The sequence below is a fragment of the Dermacentor andersoni genome, chromosome 10 (assembly GCF_023375885.2).
Source record: "Dermacentor andersoni chromosome 10, qqDerAnde1_hic_scaffold, whole genome shotgun sequence".
Lineage (NCBI taxonomy): Eukaryota > Metazoa > Arthropoda > Arachnida > Ixodida > Ixodidae > Dermacentor > Dermacentor andersoni.
This window is the reverse complement of record NC_092823.1, coordinates 30,183,792-30,201,411: the sequence shown is the minus strand read 5'-3', so window position 1 is coordinate 30,201,411 and position 17,620 is coordinate 30,183,792. Positions and strand designations below refer to the sequence as shown.

Genomic DNA, 17,620 nt, shown 5'->3' with positions numbered 1-17,620 from the left:
CGCTCAGTTGAGATTTGACTTACGAAGTAAATTGTGCTAAACTTGTGCAAAATTTCCAGGTAACAAAAGTGAACATTAAAAAAATCTATAAAACGATTACAGTCGAACCCACTTAAAACAATATTCAAGTACTACGAAAATCCTATTGTTATAATTGATCATTGTTATAACCAGGTTGCATGAAAAAAGCAAACTAGGGGATGGCAGAGCTGTTGTGAGGAAACTCTAATGAAGGGGAGGCCAGTGCTCCTCCCCATCACATTGCTCCGTCTGGCTGCTGGTTTTGTTCACTCGTCTAACTGCTTCCTAGGTGCTCCGATCACATGTAGCAAGCCATGGCTGTCAGCGTTAAAGAATGGCACTGATATAACTGTAAAGAGGGGCCATGGGTGGCAAGCGATATGCGAGCTCCGCTGAGGCATTGTTTTGGTAGCCCTAAATGGGGGCTTTTAAAAATATGCGAGAAGGCTGCCGCGGCAGCCTGTCAGCTTGAGAAATCCAGAAGAAATGCTCAGGCAAGATTGCCACAAGCGTCTCACAACGTACTTCTCACTAGCTTGCAAGAAAAAACCCTATGTCCATCAGCGTTGCCGACATCCTTCTCCAAGGCATCCTGAGGCAGCCTGCTCTACGGTGTAATCGCTGCCGTCGTTGCCATCACTATCCGATGCAAGCATGTTTGTGACAATCGCCTCATCAGTTAGAAGCCTGTAGTTTCCTAATCTAACTGAGCACTTTCTTTTCACCTGCAACATTGTGCACTGACCATGATTGGCAGGCAGATCAGCCATCTTCCGTTTCGGCGGCTAGTCAAACGAGGCTGGGAAATCACGCAGCAAGGAACGATTTTGACACAACCAACAAAAACAAATGCGAGCGATTAAGCTGTATACAGAACTGCGCTGAATGAGGAGCCAGCAAGCAATCTGGGAGTAACGCAGTTGGCACGGTCTGTGCATGTTTCAGAGGGTGGTGTGGCGTAGAGATATGCGCACAGCCCATTTGTGTTCAGCGGGGTGGAAGGGTGATGGGAGACAGAAATGCGAAGAAGTCTGGAAAATGAGCGCGCGGCGGCTGTCAGGGCCACCATTCAGCAGCTCGAATTTCTCGTTTTCTTTTTTAGAGCGCAGCTCTTTGGCGTCCGTTCCTGGGTTTCGCGTCGTCGTCGGCGTTGTCGTCGGCCTCGTAACCAGCTCCGCTCCCCTTTCATCCCCCCAGCGCTAGCAGCGACCGACTGATACCGCTGGATGCCGCTGACGCCGCTAGAGAGTCAAGATAACGTGACTGCATAGAACACAGTCGCCGCCATGCAGAAAGAGGAGGAAAGGGTCCTCCCCCCCCCCTGTTCTTGTGTGGCGGATAGGGTGCTCTTCAGTTGCCGACGCGCCGGTTATTTCACGTAGGCCCCGGCACGTCGACGAATACGTGACCACCTTCCCACGGCTAGACCTGGTTCTTAGCGCTGCGGAAGCGAGGGTATCATATTGTTTGTGTCGGCATCGGCGGCGTTGTCCCTGAAACCAACTCCGCAGCTGGGGTTGACTCACTATCGGCGTCAGCGGCATCAGTCAGTCGCTGCTATCTCTTCCCTCCTCCCTTTATCGTGTTGTCCGCTTGCTGCGCGCGCTTCTGCCCCCATCGTTTGCCGCTGGGTGTACACGCCGCCCCCCTCCCCCCTCTTCCTGCGAGTCTCCGGTTGTCAAAGCGCCGGCTCGAACTTAATTCCTTTCTTCGCTCCTCCTCCAATGCAACCCCTGTGCGGTGGCAATCAGAGAGCCAGATCGGTGGCGGCGGATCTGTATATGTGCACCGCCCGAGCCGAAATTGCCGCTGCCGTTCGCCCTGTGCGGTGGCAATCAGAGAGCCAGATCGGTGGCGGCGGATCTGTATATGTGCACCGCCCGAGCCGAAATTGCCGCTGCCGTTCGCCACTGCGAAATTATCTGCCAGTTCTTTCTTAGCCATGAGCGAGACGACCGATGGAAGTCCTCCGTCTGCTGCTGCTGCTGCTGCTGCTAAACGAGCTGCCAGAGCAGAGGCCCAGCGCCGTCGCCGTCAGAATCCAGAGGTGCGTGCCGCCGAAGCAGAAGCTTACCGTCGCCGCCGTCGAGATGATCCAGGAGTACGCGTCGCCGAAGCAGAGGCTAAGCGCCGCCGCCGAGAAGACCCTGCCGTTCGCGCCGCCGAAGCGGAGGCTCATCGCCACCGTCGAGAGCAACCAGCAGTAAGCGAGGCTGAAGCAGAATCTCATCGCCGCCGCCGAGAAGACCCTGCAGTTCGCGCCGCCGAAGCGGAGGCTCATCGCCGCCGTCGAGAGCAACCAGCAGTAAGCGAGGCTGAAGCAGAAGCTCATCGCCGTCGCAGAGAAGACTCTACCGTTCGCGCGGCCGAAACACTTATTTGTGTGTGAAACAGCTTATTTGCTGCGCTCAAATTTCGCATTAGGAAGTAACGTAATCGTCGGTAAATTTTTTCTTTTCAAGGATTTCGCATTTGACTACCTTTCGCCACAGGCACCCAGCAGCCAGACTTCATCATTATAACCAATAATGCGGCATCAAGGCATTGTAGTAAGCGGTTCATTTCACCATGGAACACATACAAAAGTTGATGGTGTAGCAGCTTCTAATTGTTATAGCTGATATATTGTTAAAACCTGTATCTTTATAAGTGGGTTCAACTGTACAGGAACCATGATGAGGCTTGAGGTTATGAGAATTGTTGACAATGGGTTTTTACTCCTAATATCACACATAGGCTACAGGGGCATTGTAGTTGAGGCCTCAAGATTAAATTTAGGCATCCACAGCAGGACAATGCAGTCGGTAATTTTAGGCACCACAACTGTGCCTCTAGGGGTTGCAAATCTATAGGTTGAATTTTTGCACTTATGCGTGAGAATAATTGTCTGACACATCTTAATAATTATACAGTAATCCTTCGGAGATGTTTGTACTTGCTTTAAGGCAGGTATAAAACAACCAACTTAAATGCTCCCATTAAGGTATAGAAAATTCATTGGTCTGTTTCTGTGTACATTTCATAATGTAACAGTGCTGTACATAAGAAACGAAGCCAAAAATGCACTTCCTCCTCGCATTTCTTTCGAAGGCATTGTGCCAGATTCACTACCTTTGTAGGAATAGCCAAACGGCGGGCATTAGCCTGGCATCTGCTGCCTTTGCAGGGATTAATATCACACATTTGCCTGCAAGAATACCAGTAGTAATGTGAGCATCTCTTATTGCCATAGATCTGAATGACTTCACATTCACAAGCCTTAAATACTTTTCGTACTATAAGATATCCACATCCAAACAGCAGCAGTGGATGAGATGACAAACATTTGAGAGCTTTTAATTCAGATATCAAAAGTGCCCAAATTATTGCGAGTTTGTTGACAAGAACACATTTTAGCAGCAGATATAAACACTTTTGCCCTACAGTTGTTTCAACATCTTACAGGTGCTAGTGCTTGTGAATGTGCTGACACCCCTAAGCCATGGTGACAAGCCAACGAGCACCACAAAGTCCAGCTTTTCAGACAACCAAATGTTCCAACAATCCCTTGCTTTGGTCGAGTTGGGAAGTGCCCAACCAAAGATTGCGACAAGAGACCTGTACGCGTAATTCCATACCTCCATAAAGTTTCAGATAGCTTGAAAAAGGTCGCAAACAGACACAATATCAATCTTAGCACTTAGTAAATTGTCAGCAGTGTGTAACCTTCAAAACAAGAAGCACCAGAAATGCATCCAATTTCATACTAATCACTGGAATAATTACACCGAATGCACTTCAGATATTGTCTATCATATATCCTTAGATTGTGGACGTGTTTATATAGGACGAAGCAGTGCTTCAATGACAGGGCTAAACAGCACAATAATGATGTTAGAAAAGGATATGATAATCACTTGGCTGCACATTGCAAAAAGTGTGCATGCACACCCATGCTTGGAGATACAACTTTCTTGTGGAAAGGATACACAAAAACACAGCACGAAATAGTTGAAGCATATTTCATAAGGAAAGCAAGTGACAAGTGCATCAGCTGTCCATCTTTGGTGTTGCAAGAAAAAGTGACATTCTTTTTTTAGGTATATAGGCACGTGAACTGATTGACCATACAATCGTGCACATGATTCGATTCATTCACAATCTTTTGTGTTTATGGTGATAAGTACATGATGTTCCTGATGTGCAGATCATAAACAGGTGATCGTTTGAAATACACGTTAAATGGAAGTCCTGTCGTATGTGTTTCTTTTGTCTTTGTCTTTAGCGCATTTTTATGAACTGTCCAAATGTTTCCTTTTGTTGCCAAAACTTCTGGATTTGAAAAATGGCTTTACTTTTCTATAACATGCTGCACTATTATCAGTATCCAGTTAGAAAAAAAGGATGTGTATATCTTTCTTATAAACTTTCTCAGTGATGATAAAAAAAATTTAATCTGCTCCAGACACCCACATTTTCCTATCAATCATAATTAAATATGGCAACAATTTGTCTTCATAGATAGGCAAAAGCTTGCGCACTAAAATACCACAACTCACCTCTGAATGAACTCAAGTGTTGTAGCTGCTCCCTTTGCATAGGTCATGTTAAACACATAGTAGCATAAGAAGGCAAGAGACGCTGCCTCTATGAAGCCAGTGCTCTCCGTAAACAACAGCTGCTGCTCGCAAACAACAAAACATTTCTTCTCAAAGATGCCTCCTGCAATGATACATAATACACATTTTTTAAGCACCAATGAAATTTCTATAGATGATATTCAATGTGCAACGGAGGCTAGTCAACATGCTAGTCATATCAGTTAATACTTATTCAAACAAACTAGTGCTGCCAATTTTAGGTAATTACGCTACCTGGAGGGTCTTTTTCTGCAAATACGTACAAAATTGAGTCTGCCATACTTGTTGAAGAGAACAATATGGCACGATAACCAAGTGCCTTAAAGATAAGTAAATTCAGTCCTATAGTCCTTAAATCTGCGTGCCATTTGAAGGTGTTTGCCTGGGCTAGAACTGCAAGTATTGCAAAGCCACAGGAATACGACAAGCTGAAGGGCATTAGCTCCAACTTTACTGCCAGATGTTTAATTACAAAGCTACCATCAAAGTAAAAGAAATACTGCAAGCCTCTCGCCTACTTTTCCTGCAAGTCAAGTTATGAAAGACAGAAGCATTTGCACATATTTTACAAGCTAAACAGGTATTTCTACCATCTTAGTTTGCTTATTATTTTGGAGAGCTTGGTAAGATGTTTCACTCTTCCTTATGACAGGCGTTGCTACTTTTGTAGTTAACACACTGCTGAGCAGGCTTAAATATATGGTACATAAAACTTCAAGAACAGGTGCTGTTGCAAAGGCATACAGTCGCCGACTGATTTTCCGGACTTCAAAAATTTGGACATGCTCGATTATTCGGTCTGCTTCGCGGCACGGCCATTCTCCCCATAGACCTTAATTTCAAACAACTGCTGAAAGTTCAGACACCTTGCAACCTCTCGTCTGATTTTTCAGACACTCCTTAAAGCCAACTCGATCGAGAGCACCATACACCGACTCTGACCGGTGCATGGTTCGACTTGCTGAACGCCATTTTTGTTTTGAACGGAGCCTCTTTGCTGCCCCACGAAGCGGTGCTTATGCAAATCCCCTCTCATCATCATCGTTTCTGCCTGGTTCGTAGCTCCAGCAGTTCCGGTCTCAGCTTAGTAAGCCATGTCAAGACAATCCAGCAGCTGATTTGTTTCTTCCTGCACGATCGGCGCTGCGAGTAGGCCACGTTTTTCGTTTGTACGACTGGTGTCGGCGTGACGGCGTGGTGATGTTTGCTTTGTGTGCTATGTTGAGCTTGCGGTGATGAAACGCGGCATACGGAAACATCACGTCAAGTGTCTAATGGCGCCGACAGTGCCCGCTCAGACTGCGCTGGCCCCCGCAGGGACGTCTGCGTCAGCAGGCGTTTGGTGTGTTGCGACACCACGTACCCGAGCACACGAGGGTTGGACCCTCCCGCGTGTAGCCGTGCGCGGCTTAGCCGTGTCCGGGGAAAGGAGGATCCTGGAGGTTGAGCCGATGCCGGGTGTTCGGACCTTTAAGGCCCCCCTGGCGGAGGCAACACACCTCTTTGGCCTCTGCTTCACGCAGACGGCACCTCGAGACTGACCCACCTGGAGGAAACCGGCAGTCGCCTTTTCCTGTCCTCCTCTCCAATCTTCGTCTATCTCTCGCTTTTCCATCTTTCCTGTCTCCTCTTCACTTCTCATTACTTCCGTATTTCTTGGCGGCAAGGGTTAACCGTGTGTAATATATCCAATCTTGGGTATATATATTAGGTTATAGCGGCGATGCATGGCTGGCGTCTGCAGGTATTGTTCCAACCTTGTAGCGTCCTCTTGTTGGGCTCGGTGGTGGGTGGCCACCATCGCCGCCGAAATTTCCAATGCTATATGGCAAGCAACTTTCCACCACTACCTGATCGCTCCCTCAAGAGGGGGCGCACCGATGAAACTTTCACGTTTTTCATGCAAACAAAGCAATCTTTTCCCAAGTACCACGTTGTACACAGTCAGAACGATAGCAAAACAGTTAGAATGATCTCACCATTTGTTGTAGCAAAATGCCTCACGGAAGCAATTGGCCCAGGCTATACAGTAACGAAGATGGGAAGTGGTGATCTTCTTCTCGAACTTCACGACAAAGCACAATATGACAAGCTCTCGAAACTTGTAGCATTTGGAGAAATTCCAGTATCAGTGGGCCCACACAGATCCATGAACACAGTGCGCGGGGTTGTCTCAGAAGATGACCTTCTCGAACTGAGTGAAAGTGAACTACTAGAAGGATGGCAAGACCAGAACGTAGTAAAAGTGCAAAGGATAACATTAAGGCGAGATGACAAACAAATACCGACCAAACACATAATCATTACTTTCGGAACCACCAACCTGCCTGAAACAATAGAAACCGGCTACTGCAAGCTACGTGTTCGACCATACATCCCAAATCCGCGTCGATGCTTCAAGTGTCAGCGTTTTGGGCATGAGTCGCAAACCTGCAGAGGGCGCGATACTTGCGCTAAATGTAGTTCAACGGAACACGCTACAGACATCTGCACTTCAGCAATGTGCTGTGCCAACTGTAAAGGAGATCACCCATCCTACTCGCGATCGTGCCCCTCGTGGAAGAAGGAGAAACAAATCATAGAACTGAAAGTCAAACTAAACCTATCTTTTCCAGAGGCACGTAAACGTTTCGCTCTCCACAATCAGTCTAGTCCTTCCTACACCGATGTAGCGCGCCGGGGGGCAGCGCTACATCATTCGGCGGCCGCCCAAGTCACACGGAGTGTGACCGCGGTCACGCCATCAGCCCCCCCGGCTGGAACAGCCAGCGCTGTACCGGCCCCCGCAAAGGAGGACCAGCAGACCCTCGGGCCTGTTGGACCCACGGCCACTGCCCCAGCAGATCGGCCCAAGATTCCCGCAAAAGTGCCCGCCGTGCGGGCAGTATCCACCGCCTCAGATGAGGTGATGGATACGAACACAAATCCGGCGTCCCAGACGCCGAAGGAACGGCGCAGCTCCCTCGAGCGCGCCAGGAAGATAGAGAGATCCCGTTTCACGGGGCCTGGAAAGGTCTCGTGAGATAATCTAATCTATATTTCCTAGACACACAGCACAAAACACAATACATTATGGATACACAGATAATACAATGGAATGTCAGGGGTTTACTCCACAACCTAGACGACATTAAGGAACTCTTAAATAAGTATAATCCAAAGGTGCTGTGTGTCCAAGAAACGAATCTTAATCCTTCACACACGAACTTTCTCCGACAGTATGCCATTTACCGGAAAGACCGCAACGATGCCCTTGCCTCGTCTGGCGGTGTGGCAATAATTGTAGATAAGGGTGTTGCTTGCCGGCAATTACCGCATAAAACACCCCTAGAGGCAGTTGCAGTCCGTGCGATACTGTTTAATAAACTAGTAACAATTTCCTCACTATACATCCCCCCGAACTGCCATCTTTCAAAAACAGAATTCCGAAGTTTTATTAGTGAACTGCCCGAACCTTATATTGTCCTCGGAGATTTCAATGCACACAACACCCTTTGGGGAGGTTGTCGTTGTGATGCCAGGGGACGCTTAGTAGAAAGCCTCCTCTTCACTACAGGTGCATGCTTACTAAATAATAAAGAGCCTACGTTCTATAGCGTGGCAAACAACACATTTTCATCGATCGATTTGAGCATCGCATCTGGTACACTCGTACCGTATCTAGAGTGGAACGTACTTAAAAACCCATATGGGAGCGACCATTTTCCAATTCTCATAAAATCAACAAAACATGATCAATGCTCCCCATGCGTCTCCCACTGGATAGTCGAGTCAGCCGACTGGAAGCGTTATCAAGAACTCACCCGCATGACCTGGGAAGACATCTCTGCACTTCCAATTGATGACGCCGTGGCATATCTGACAGCATTTATTGTTGATGCGGCGTCACAGTGTATCCCTGAATCAAATGGATCACCCACTAAGCGACGTGTTCCCTGGTGGAATGCGGAGTGCAAAGAAGCTCGTAAAAATCAAAATAAGGCTTGGAGTCACCTTCGCGAATCTCCAACTGCCGAAAATCTTATCAAATTCAAGAAAATAAAGTCACTAGGTAGAAGAACACGCCGCCAGGCCAAACGGGAACGTTGGCAAAAATACATCAGTAGCATCAATTCATATACAGACGAACGGAAAGCCTGGAATAGGGTCAACAAAATAAAAGGCCGCCAAACTCACCCTCTACCTTTAATAAACACACAAGGAAACACTATTGAGGACCAAGCTGATTCGCTAGGGGCACATTTCCAGTACATCTCGAGCTCATCCCATTACTCAGATACATTTCTAATATATCAGCGACAAGCGGAACGACAGCCTCTCAACCGGAAAGGAAATAAAAATGAACCTTACAACCGGCCATTTAACATGGTGGAATTTCAGGCTGCACTGAACTCTTGCAATAAATCAGCTCCTGGAGGCGATCGAATAGTTTATGAGATGATAGAACACCTACACGCCGAAACACACAAAACACTACTATCACTCTTTAATTCCATATTCTCTGCCAGTTACATTCCATCTGCCTGGAAGCAAGCAATCGTTATACCTATTCTCAAAGAGGGCAAGGATCCAACTTCGGTCTGCAGCTACAGGCCTATAGCCCTGACAAGCTGCATATGCAAACTCTTTGAGAAAATGGTAAACAGACGCCTAATTCATTATCTTGAGAGCAACAAAATACTAGACCCCTTGCAGTGTGGTTTTAGGGAGGGTAGATGTACGACAGATCACCTTGTCCGCATGGAAGCGAATATCCGTGATGCCTTCGTGCACAAGCAGTTTTTATTAGCCGTATTTTTAGATATGGAAAAGGCATACGACACAACCTGGCGTTTTGGAATTCTTCGGGATCTGGCTTGTATGGGTGTCCGAGGCAATCTCTTAAATCTGATTCAAAGCTACCTCTCTAATCGTACGTTCCGTGTGAGGGTTGGTAAGGTGCTATCTCGTCAATTTACGGAGGAAACAGGTGTGCCACAAGGTTGTGTACAGAGCTGCACGCTCTTCATCGTAAAAATGAATTCCCTCTATAGCGTCATACCACGAACAATGTTTTATTCAGTGTATGTGGATGACGTACAGATAGGATTTAAATCATGCAACATTTCTATCTGTGAGCGACATATACAGCTTGGCCTAAACAAAATATCTAAGTGGGCTGACGAGAATGGATTCAAGTTAAACCCCCAAAAAAGCACATGCCTTCTATTTTCGAAAAAGAGAGGTATATTACCTGACCCTGCTATCTATCTTAATGGACAACGGCTATCTGTCAGCCACGAACATAAATTTTTAGGAATCATCTTAGACTCTAAACTAACATTTGTCCCTCACCTTAAATATCTGAGAGCGAGATGTCTGAAGACAATGAATTTACTAAAGCTCTTGTCCCGCACATGTTGGGGAAGTGACCGGAGATTCCTTTTGAGCCTCTACAAAAGCCTTATACGATCCCGCCTCGACTATGGAGCAATAGTATATAGCTCTGCTGCGCCTAGTGCTTTGAAGATGCTAGATCCCATTCACCACATGGGTATACGACTGGCTACAGGCGCTTTTAGGACAAGTCCCGTAGAAAGCCTGTATGTGGAGTGTAATGAATGGTCATTACACCTCCAAAGGACATATTTAACTTTTTCCTATGCTATCAAGGTCAAATCAGATGTTCAGCATCCATCTCACTCATCTATTCATGAAGTGTCTACAGCCAGATTATTTCGTAACCGCCCAGCTATTAGACCTCCGTTGAGCCTTCGTTTGACAACACTGGCAGAAGAAACAGGCGTCTTAGTCCCAGAGAATGGCACCCATTCGCCTGCTCCCACCATGGGAATGGCAGACCATTGAATGCGACGTCTCTTTTGTAGAAATATCTAAGAGGGCACCAGAAGCACATATACAATACCATTTTCGTGAACTTCAGGAGAAGTACTCCTGTACAGAGTATTATACAGACGCTTCCAAGTACTCTAAAGGGGTTTCCTACGCAGCTCTGGGACCTTCATTTTCAGTATATGGAGCGCTGAATCCGCACACAAGTGTATTTACAGCTGAGGCCTACGCTATACTTTCGGCAGTTCAAAACATAAGGCTCACAAAAGTTGCTAGGGCTATTGTATTTACAGATTCATTAAGTGTAGTCAGAGCCCTACTTAGACCAAAAAAATATAAAAACTCAGTTTTTATGGAGCTGTACACTCTGTTGTGCTCCATATATATGTGCAATCAAGTTATTGTCATATGCTGGGTACCTGGCCACAAAGGTATAAAAGGCAACGAAGCTGCTGACCAGAGCGCTCGGTCAGTAACCTTTAGCGATGCAGATTCAAACATCCCCATCCCTGCCACAGACCTAAAGCCTTTTCTACGCAGTAAATTGAGGAATCATTGGCAAGGCGAATGGGATAAACAAGCAATGAATAAGCTTCACATAATAAAACCAAAACTCGGGAACTGGATAAATGGAAAAATAGCACGGTACAAGGAAGTAATTCTTTGCCGATTAAGGATAGGCCACACGCACGGTACCCACTCTCATCTTTTGACTGGGGGCGATCCTCCAACTTGTGTTAAGTGCGGCAATGGTCTCACAGTCCTCCATGTTCTTATTCAGTGCCCTGCGATAGAAACGGAGAGGAAAAAGTATTTCCCTGCTGCATATCGCGAGAATTTACCCCTTCACCCTGCATTTTTTCTTAGCGATGAACCGCTTTTTAATCTGCAAATAGTCTTAGTGTTTTTAGCGGAAACGGACACACTGAAAATCATCTGGCCAGGCAACTTTTAAGCACACGACTAACAGCCCTGCATTCAAGGGCTCTCTTGAAACTCTGGTGTCAGTGTTATGTTTTATTGCATCATCTTTTAACGAAAGCCCATTGCCACAGCCCACATCATATCCTAGTCACCGCCATTATTTTAGCCCCTATATATTCCACTCCACTTGCAGCGTTTTTTTAGGCCCCTTTACAGCCATATCACATCTACCATGATGAGTTCATTGTGCATGTCATCCACAATACATCGTCAACATTACCACCTGTCATGGCGCTCTTTGGTCAAACCTGGCCTTTGCGCCATAAAACACCACACATCATCAGACTGCGCTGGGGAATGCCGGCAAGCGGGTGCCGGGAGGGCTAGGATTTGTCGTCTTCCGATGTGCTCCCTGCTGACGCCGAAACTGTTCTGCCGTGACATACACAGTGGTTGCATTGCGATTCCGGACACCGTCTCATTTGAGTTTCACAGGTGCTGATACTGCTGTACTGACATGCACCGAACTCGACGACGGCGAGATCATTCGTCAGGTTTCCGTTGCACCGCCGGAGGACGATGACTCCGATTAGGAAGATGACACACCATGTGCTACGCTGCCGTCGCATGCGGAGCGTGTACAAGCAGTGACTGTGACCGTACGACTCTCTCCGAGATTCAGGCTTATCTGATTGTGCGTAAACAGAACAGCTTGCAACGGCGAATTCACGATCTCTTCAAGCCTACTGCCGAGCCCGAATAAGTGCGTGGAAATAAAGGATTTCTTTTTTTTTTCTTAATCTGCTTTTTTGGACACCTGCTTATTTGGACATTTTCGCAGTCCCCGTGAGGTTCGAATAAACGCTCGACGACTGTATTGCACTGCATTACAGACTTTGAACATTAGTGTCTTAACTAATGAAACCACAACTGGTGTAGATGGAAACTCGTCCATCACTTCCGTGGTGATTGTACCTTCTTGTGAAAAGAAAGAATAGCACTTGGGAACTAAAAGATGACACATATGCCAAACCGCGCCAGTGTATTTCCAAAATGGAGGCAATTGAATATACTGAATTAGTTTCACACTGCTCTTGAGTGGCAATACGGATTTTCCAGAAAAATAATAAACAATGAGGTGCTCAGTGCCAGCTGGTGCCAGTAAAAAGCTTCAAATTTTAAAAACACTTCATGTTTGTGATCCTCATTAGGAACTACAAGGTAATACTAGTGACGAGCACTATCAAGCAAGGGAAGTGTCAGCCAGAGCCAACATCTTGACAAGGGGGACTTGATTTCATCAGGTACCATGAAACTTGTCAAAATGTTGTCTTCAGGCTGAGGCTTTCTTAGTTCAACTACAACTGATTACATTGTCTCGTCTTGTGAAAACTCTGGCTTGTTCGCATGATACAAAACTAGGCTTTTACTAGCTTCTTAAAATTCAAAATCTGAAGTACAGTCAAACCCACTTATAACAAAAATCAAGTGCCATGAAAATTCCATTGTTATAACCAGGTTGCATGAAAAAAAAATCTGCTATTCCGAGAAAACTATAAAGGCAGAGAGGCCAGTTCTTCTCCCCACTACCTTCCTCCATCCAGCTTCTGACTGTGTTGACTCGTTTAACTTTTTAACTCTGCTTCCTGCATGCTACAATCACGTGTTGCTAACAAGCTGCGGCTGTCGGCGTTCAAGAATGGCACCGCAATAACAACTGCAAAAGAAAGGTCACAGGCGGCAAGTGACATACAAGCTCAACCGAGGCATTGCTTTGGTGGTGCCAAAATGGACCTTTTAAAAAATACATGGAGGTTGCCGCAGCAACATCTCAGCTTGAGATATCCAGAAGAAATGCTGGGATGAGATCGCAACAAGCATCTCGCCACATGCTTCCCAGTGGCTTGCACGGGAAAACCGCATATCCATCAGCCTTGCTTGCTTTATGCGAAGCTTGTTGAGATCCTTCTCCAAGGCATCCAGATGCTCCATGTAGTGAAGCGGATGGTCCCTCGCAAAAACAAGCCCATGAGGGCCTGAATCATCTACAGAACCTCCCGCGCGGGCAATGTTGAGGTAGCCTGCCCTACCGCATCAGCGCTGCCATCGTGGCTGTCACTGTCGCCATCCAATACAAGCATGTTCGCAACGATCGCCTCATCGGTTAAAAGCACTTTGTTTCCATATCTATAGCAGTGTGCTTCCTTTTCACCTGCAACGTTGTGCATTGCCGATTATCAGTGGGCACATCAGCCATCTTCCGTTTCTGCGGCAAGTCAACGTGGCCAGGAACAACTTTGATACAACGAACAAAGATAAGCACGAGTGACTTAATCCCTTCGGAGAATTGCGAAGAATGAGGGCCATAGAATAAAGAACCAACCACCAATGAATCAACTGTGAGAGCCAAGCACTGGACCGCAATGGTGCGGTCCATTCATGTACGGAGGGGTGGAACGGTCTTTAAAGATTAGCGCGAGGCTGGCATGCAGCTCTCATGGAGAGAAGCGCGCGGCAGCAGTTCGGGTGACAGGCGATTGTGCAGCGGCTCGCATTTCACTTTTTTCCTTTCAAAGATTTCGCATTTCATTACCTTTTGGCACGCACACCCAACAGCCAGACTTCATTGTTATAACCGACAATACGGCACGGGGACACTGTAGTAAGCGGGTTATTTCCCCATAGAAAACATACAAAAGTTGATGGGGCAGCAGCCTTTCATTGTTATAACCGATATATTGTTGAAACCAGTACCTATGGATGGGTTCGACTGTATGAAGCTTAAACAGAGCAATGGCTCAAAAAAAATTACATATAGCACTAGCCTCTACTTAGTAAACATTGAACAATACCAATATTGCTGTGAATTTTTTTCTTTGCATACGTACACATGCAGTCACCAACTCATCATTTAGACTTGACGGGACCACCTAAATGCTTGTCGGCACATTGCTGCATGCTAGCGTGTGTCTGTATTTCAATCTTTGATGTGCTGTTCCTACAGACAGACGAAGGTACAATAAGTCATGCACTGAACCTCCATCCCCTGGCAAGTTTTAGAGAAGTCGACCATGCTCTGTAGTCAAATTAGTGTGAGCTTCTTTGGCAAAAGTCATTGTATGGTACTTCATTAATCAGAGCCCTTATTGGCACACACATTAAGGGTCAAGTTGGTGCCACGTGAAGTTGCTTGATGACTACAAGGGTCAAATGTTTATTATATTAATAAATGATTTTGCCTGGGACAATGTTGCTATTACCACCTAAAAGAAGAAACACTGGGTACGCAGAACTTCCACAACAGACTGCCATCACAGCTAGCACAACATAGCACCTTGCCTTGGCTTGTCCCATCATTTGGACACGGTGCGACTAGTACGCTGATCAACTAGACTTCAGTAGTTTTCGTTTTGAGGAGGTTGTTTGGATTTTGTTGGTGTCTCGTCACGACAAAAATGCTGCTGTTTCTACTCCAGTTGATGGCCAGATAGGCAAATGGTCATGCAGGTGGAGTCACAATTATCAAACGATGCACTGTAACACGTTAAAACTTGCGTCTATATTAAGTTTATGGGGCCGAGTGGTAGTGCCATGAGAGTGAATAATATAGCATGTTCAAATTATTAGTATCTCCATAATTGGCTGGCAACTGTATTAATACTATACTTGCCTTCATACACACATGCCTTGGCATGCCTTACATAATTACTAAGCAATGTAGACAGCATTAAATGAGCACTGGTACTGATCCAAAAATTTGAGATCAGTTTTTTGTCCCTGCATTTGTGAGCTTTCCACACTGTTGTAATAGAATAAAGCTGCAACTGTGTAACGGCTGAATAAATGAATACACCACTTCTTAATACAGCCAGCTTAAAACAATCTGGAGGCTGAAAAATTAAGAAAAACAGAAGTCGCTGTTGACATGGAGTAAACTCTTGCACAAGTCAACTTATACCCCTGTCAAGCGGGCAAGCTAACTGCACATAAGGAGAGTGCACTCACTTTTAAGTGCACTTTTCCAAATCTAAACATCGCAACCTGAGTCTACTCGCAGAAGAGTGCACTCCGGTTGGAGTAGGTTCAAGGAATAGACTTTGCAGGTCGGGCGCGTAGCCTCGCTGCCAGCGGTTTCAACGATACAAAATGTAATGCATAGAAAAAGGACACAGAAGTTCATTCCAGCTGTTGAACAGCTTTTAACAAAATAATCAGAACAGATCTCACTGATATTCTGTTCTAGCAGGATCAAATGCCACTGGATGGCACACCACCATTTTGTTCTGGATAGGCTAGGCATTCATCTTGTCCGGCCATGACTTGTAACGCTCTTATGATAAACATATTTTCGGTTTTTGTTGAGTAATTATAGATTAAGGTTGTTTTATTCATAATACAACTAAAGCAATCGCTTTAGCATCGCTTAGAAGTTTTTTTTTTTATTTTATTGTACGTCTTCAAAAGACATTAGAGAGTTTTAGAATAGAGGCCCCAAACGTTTTGGGGCCCCAAAGAAATAGCGTTGAAGGCACTGCGCATGCGCGAAACGCAAACTGCGTTTGGGTTTTGCGTTGGGAACGCTATTTCACTGATTTAGCGGTAGCCCAAATAGCGTCCACAAGAGCTTTGCGTCATCAAACATGGCGGCACCCATCGAAGCGACGGCTCCATGGACGGCTCTAACCTAGCACAAAACTGGGTTCGACTCGTGGTAACGCGTGAAGTTCGCAAGCTAGGAGAAGTGACTGTGGTTATCGCTTTCTCTCAACTAGCGTGTGTTATGAAGATTGATGCATTAGACGCCGCTGATTCCGAGTTCGATTGTCGATTTTATAGCACGTAGGCCTACGCGGCTAAGCTTGGCTGGTGAAGGCACGTAAAGTTGGTTTGCTCAAAACTAAGCGCAACTAATTGTTTCCTGCTTACAGAATAACCTCTAAATTGTAATTAAACGCGAATACACGCAAGTCAAAATTACTATTTATGTCATAAAATGGTATATTTTATTTAATTATTTCTAACAGCTTTTCCTTGACGCCGTAGTGGCGCTGTCAGCGCAAGGCGCTATCCACAAACGCAAAGCCCTATTCTAAAACTCTTCACTCCTGCGTGCCCCAACGGTAACACCCGCAAAGCTCTTTGGGGCCCCAAACTAATGGGGCCCCTATTCTAAAACTCTATTACTTTAGTTGGTCGCCATTTTTTTTCTGCAAGTGCGCTGTTTTACCGTTTAGCACCGGGTAGCCTAAAGTGTCACTGAAGGTCCCTAAGTGGACTCCCCCTAAATGCACTTGCCCTCTTGACAGGAGTATTATTGCATAGGTAGAAGGCGACATTATTGACATGTCTCCAAACGGTGACATTGAACTGCCAAGTGAGCTTTTCCATTATTCACATTATGCGCCTCTGGGAATGCAGGAACATTCGTTACTTTCTCTTTTATCTGGTCCTGTCAGGTGCACAATGTGCGCAACTTTTCATGGCATGGTTATGGTGCAGGTGTATGCTACTGCAAGATCACAACCTTTTTTTCTCTTAGCTGATCTAGCCCCCTCATCACATCTAAACATATTTTGTGGTGGCCATATTAAGAGGCGATGTAATTATTTGCTGCACTCTGAGGGAATCGAGTTTTCAACAGTGCTACTTGGCCAATAGCTGTCCACTAGGAAGAAAAACAATTTTACAATTGACATACCTTGAGCTGCTGTATCTTGGTATCTACCACATTCACTGAGCCAAAACGTAATTTTGCTGCAGTTTTTGTTCCACTTTAGCTGTTTAGGAATTTTAATTGAAATGTTAGGACAGAACTGTTTCTAAAAATCCAGCAGCATAGTGTGTATTGAATTACACAAAACAAGCATTGATTACTTCAAGAACACGAAACAGATCACCTGGATCATCCTTGAAGTAGGCAGCCAATAGTGGAATGGTGGCTTCTTCTTTTGCATGCTGGTTTCCTTTCCCCTCCTGAAGTTCCACCTTAACCATCCACTGCACAAATTCTTTCCTTGGTGCAGTTAAAGTGTCCAAGTGTTTTATGGACAAAGGTGCAACGCCAGACAGTCCTCCTAAAATATGGCCTGGAATTGAGTAACATAACCCAAGTAAGGAAAGAACACACCAAGTCAGTGCAAGGAAAACAGCCAGAAATAGAGTGATAATTATTTGAAACAGTCAGTACGAAAGCAAGCATCTACAACAGACAATGCTTTCCAGCA

General features: G+C 45.7%; 1 protein-coding gene across 1 annotated transcript; it reads right to left on the bottom strand.

Moving 5' to 3' along the window:
• Positions 1-4,555: 4,555 nt before the first annotated feature.
• Positions 4,556-17,390, bottom strand: LOC126519194 (uncharacterized). Its single transcript, XM_072284653.1, has 4 exons — positions 17,282-17,390; positions 12,292-12,374; positions 8,817-8,823; positions 4,556-4,722 (listed from the first exon to the last, which is right to left on the bottom strand). Exons 1-4 carry the CDS (start codon positions 17,388-17,390, stop codon positions 4,556-4,558), a joined length of 366 nt encoding a protein of 121 aa, XP_072140754.1.
• Positions 17,391-17,620: the final 230 nt, after the last annotated feature.

Excerpts from the sequence above, each read along its gene's own strand:
- LOC126519194 (XM_072284653.1), bottom strand. The coding sequence starts at position 17,390 with ATGGTTAAGGTGGAACTTCAGGAGGGGAAAGGAAACCAGCATGCAAAA. Across the intron at positions 12,375-17,281 it reads TGATCCAGGTGATCTGTTTC|AAGGTACAATCACCACGGAA; the intron begins GTGTTCTTGAAG and ends TCTTTTCACAAG.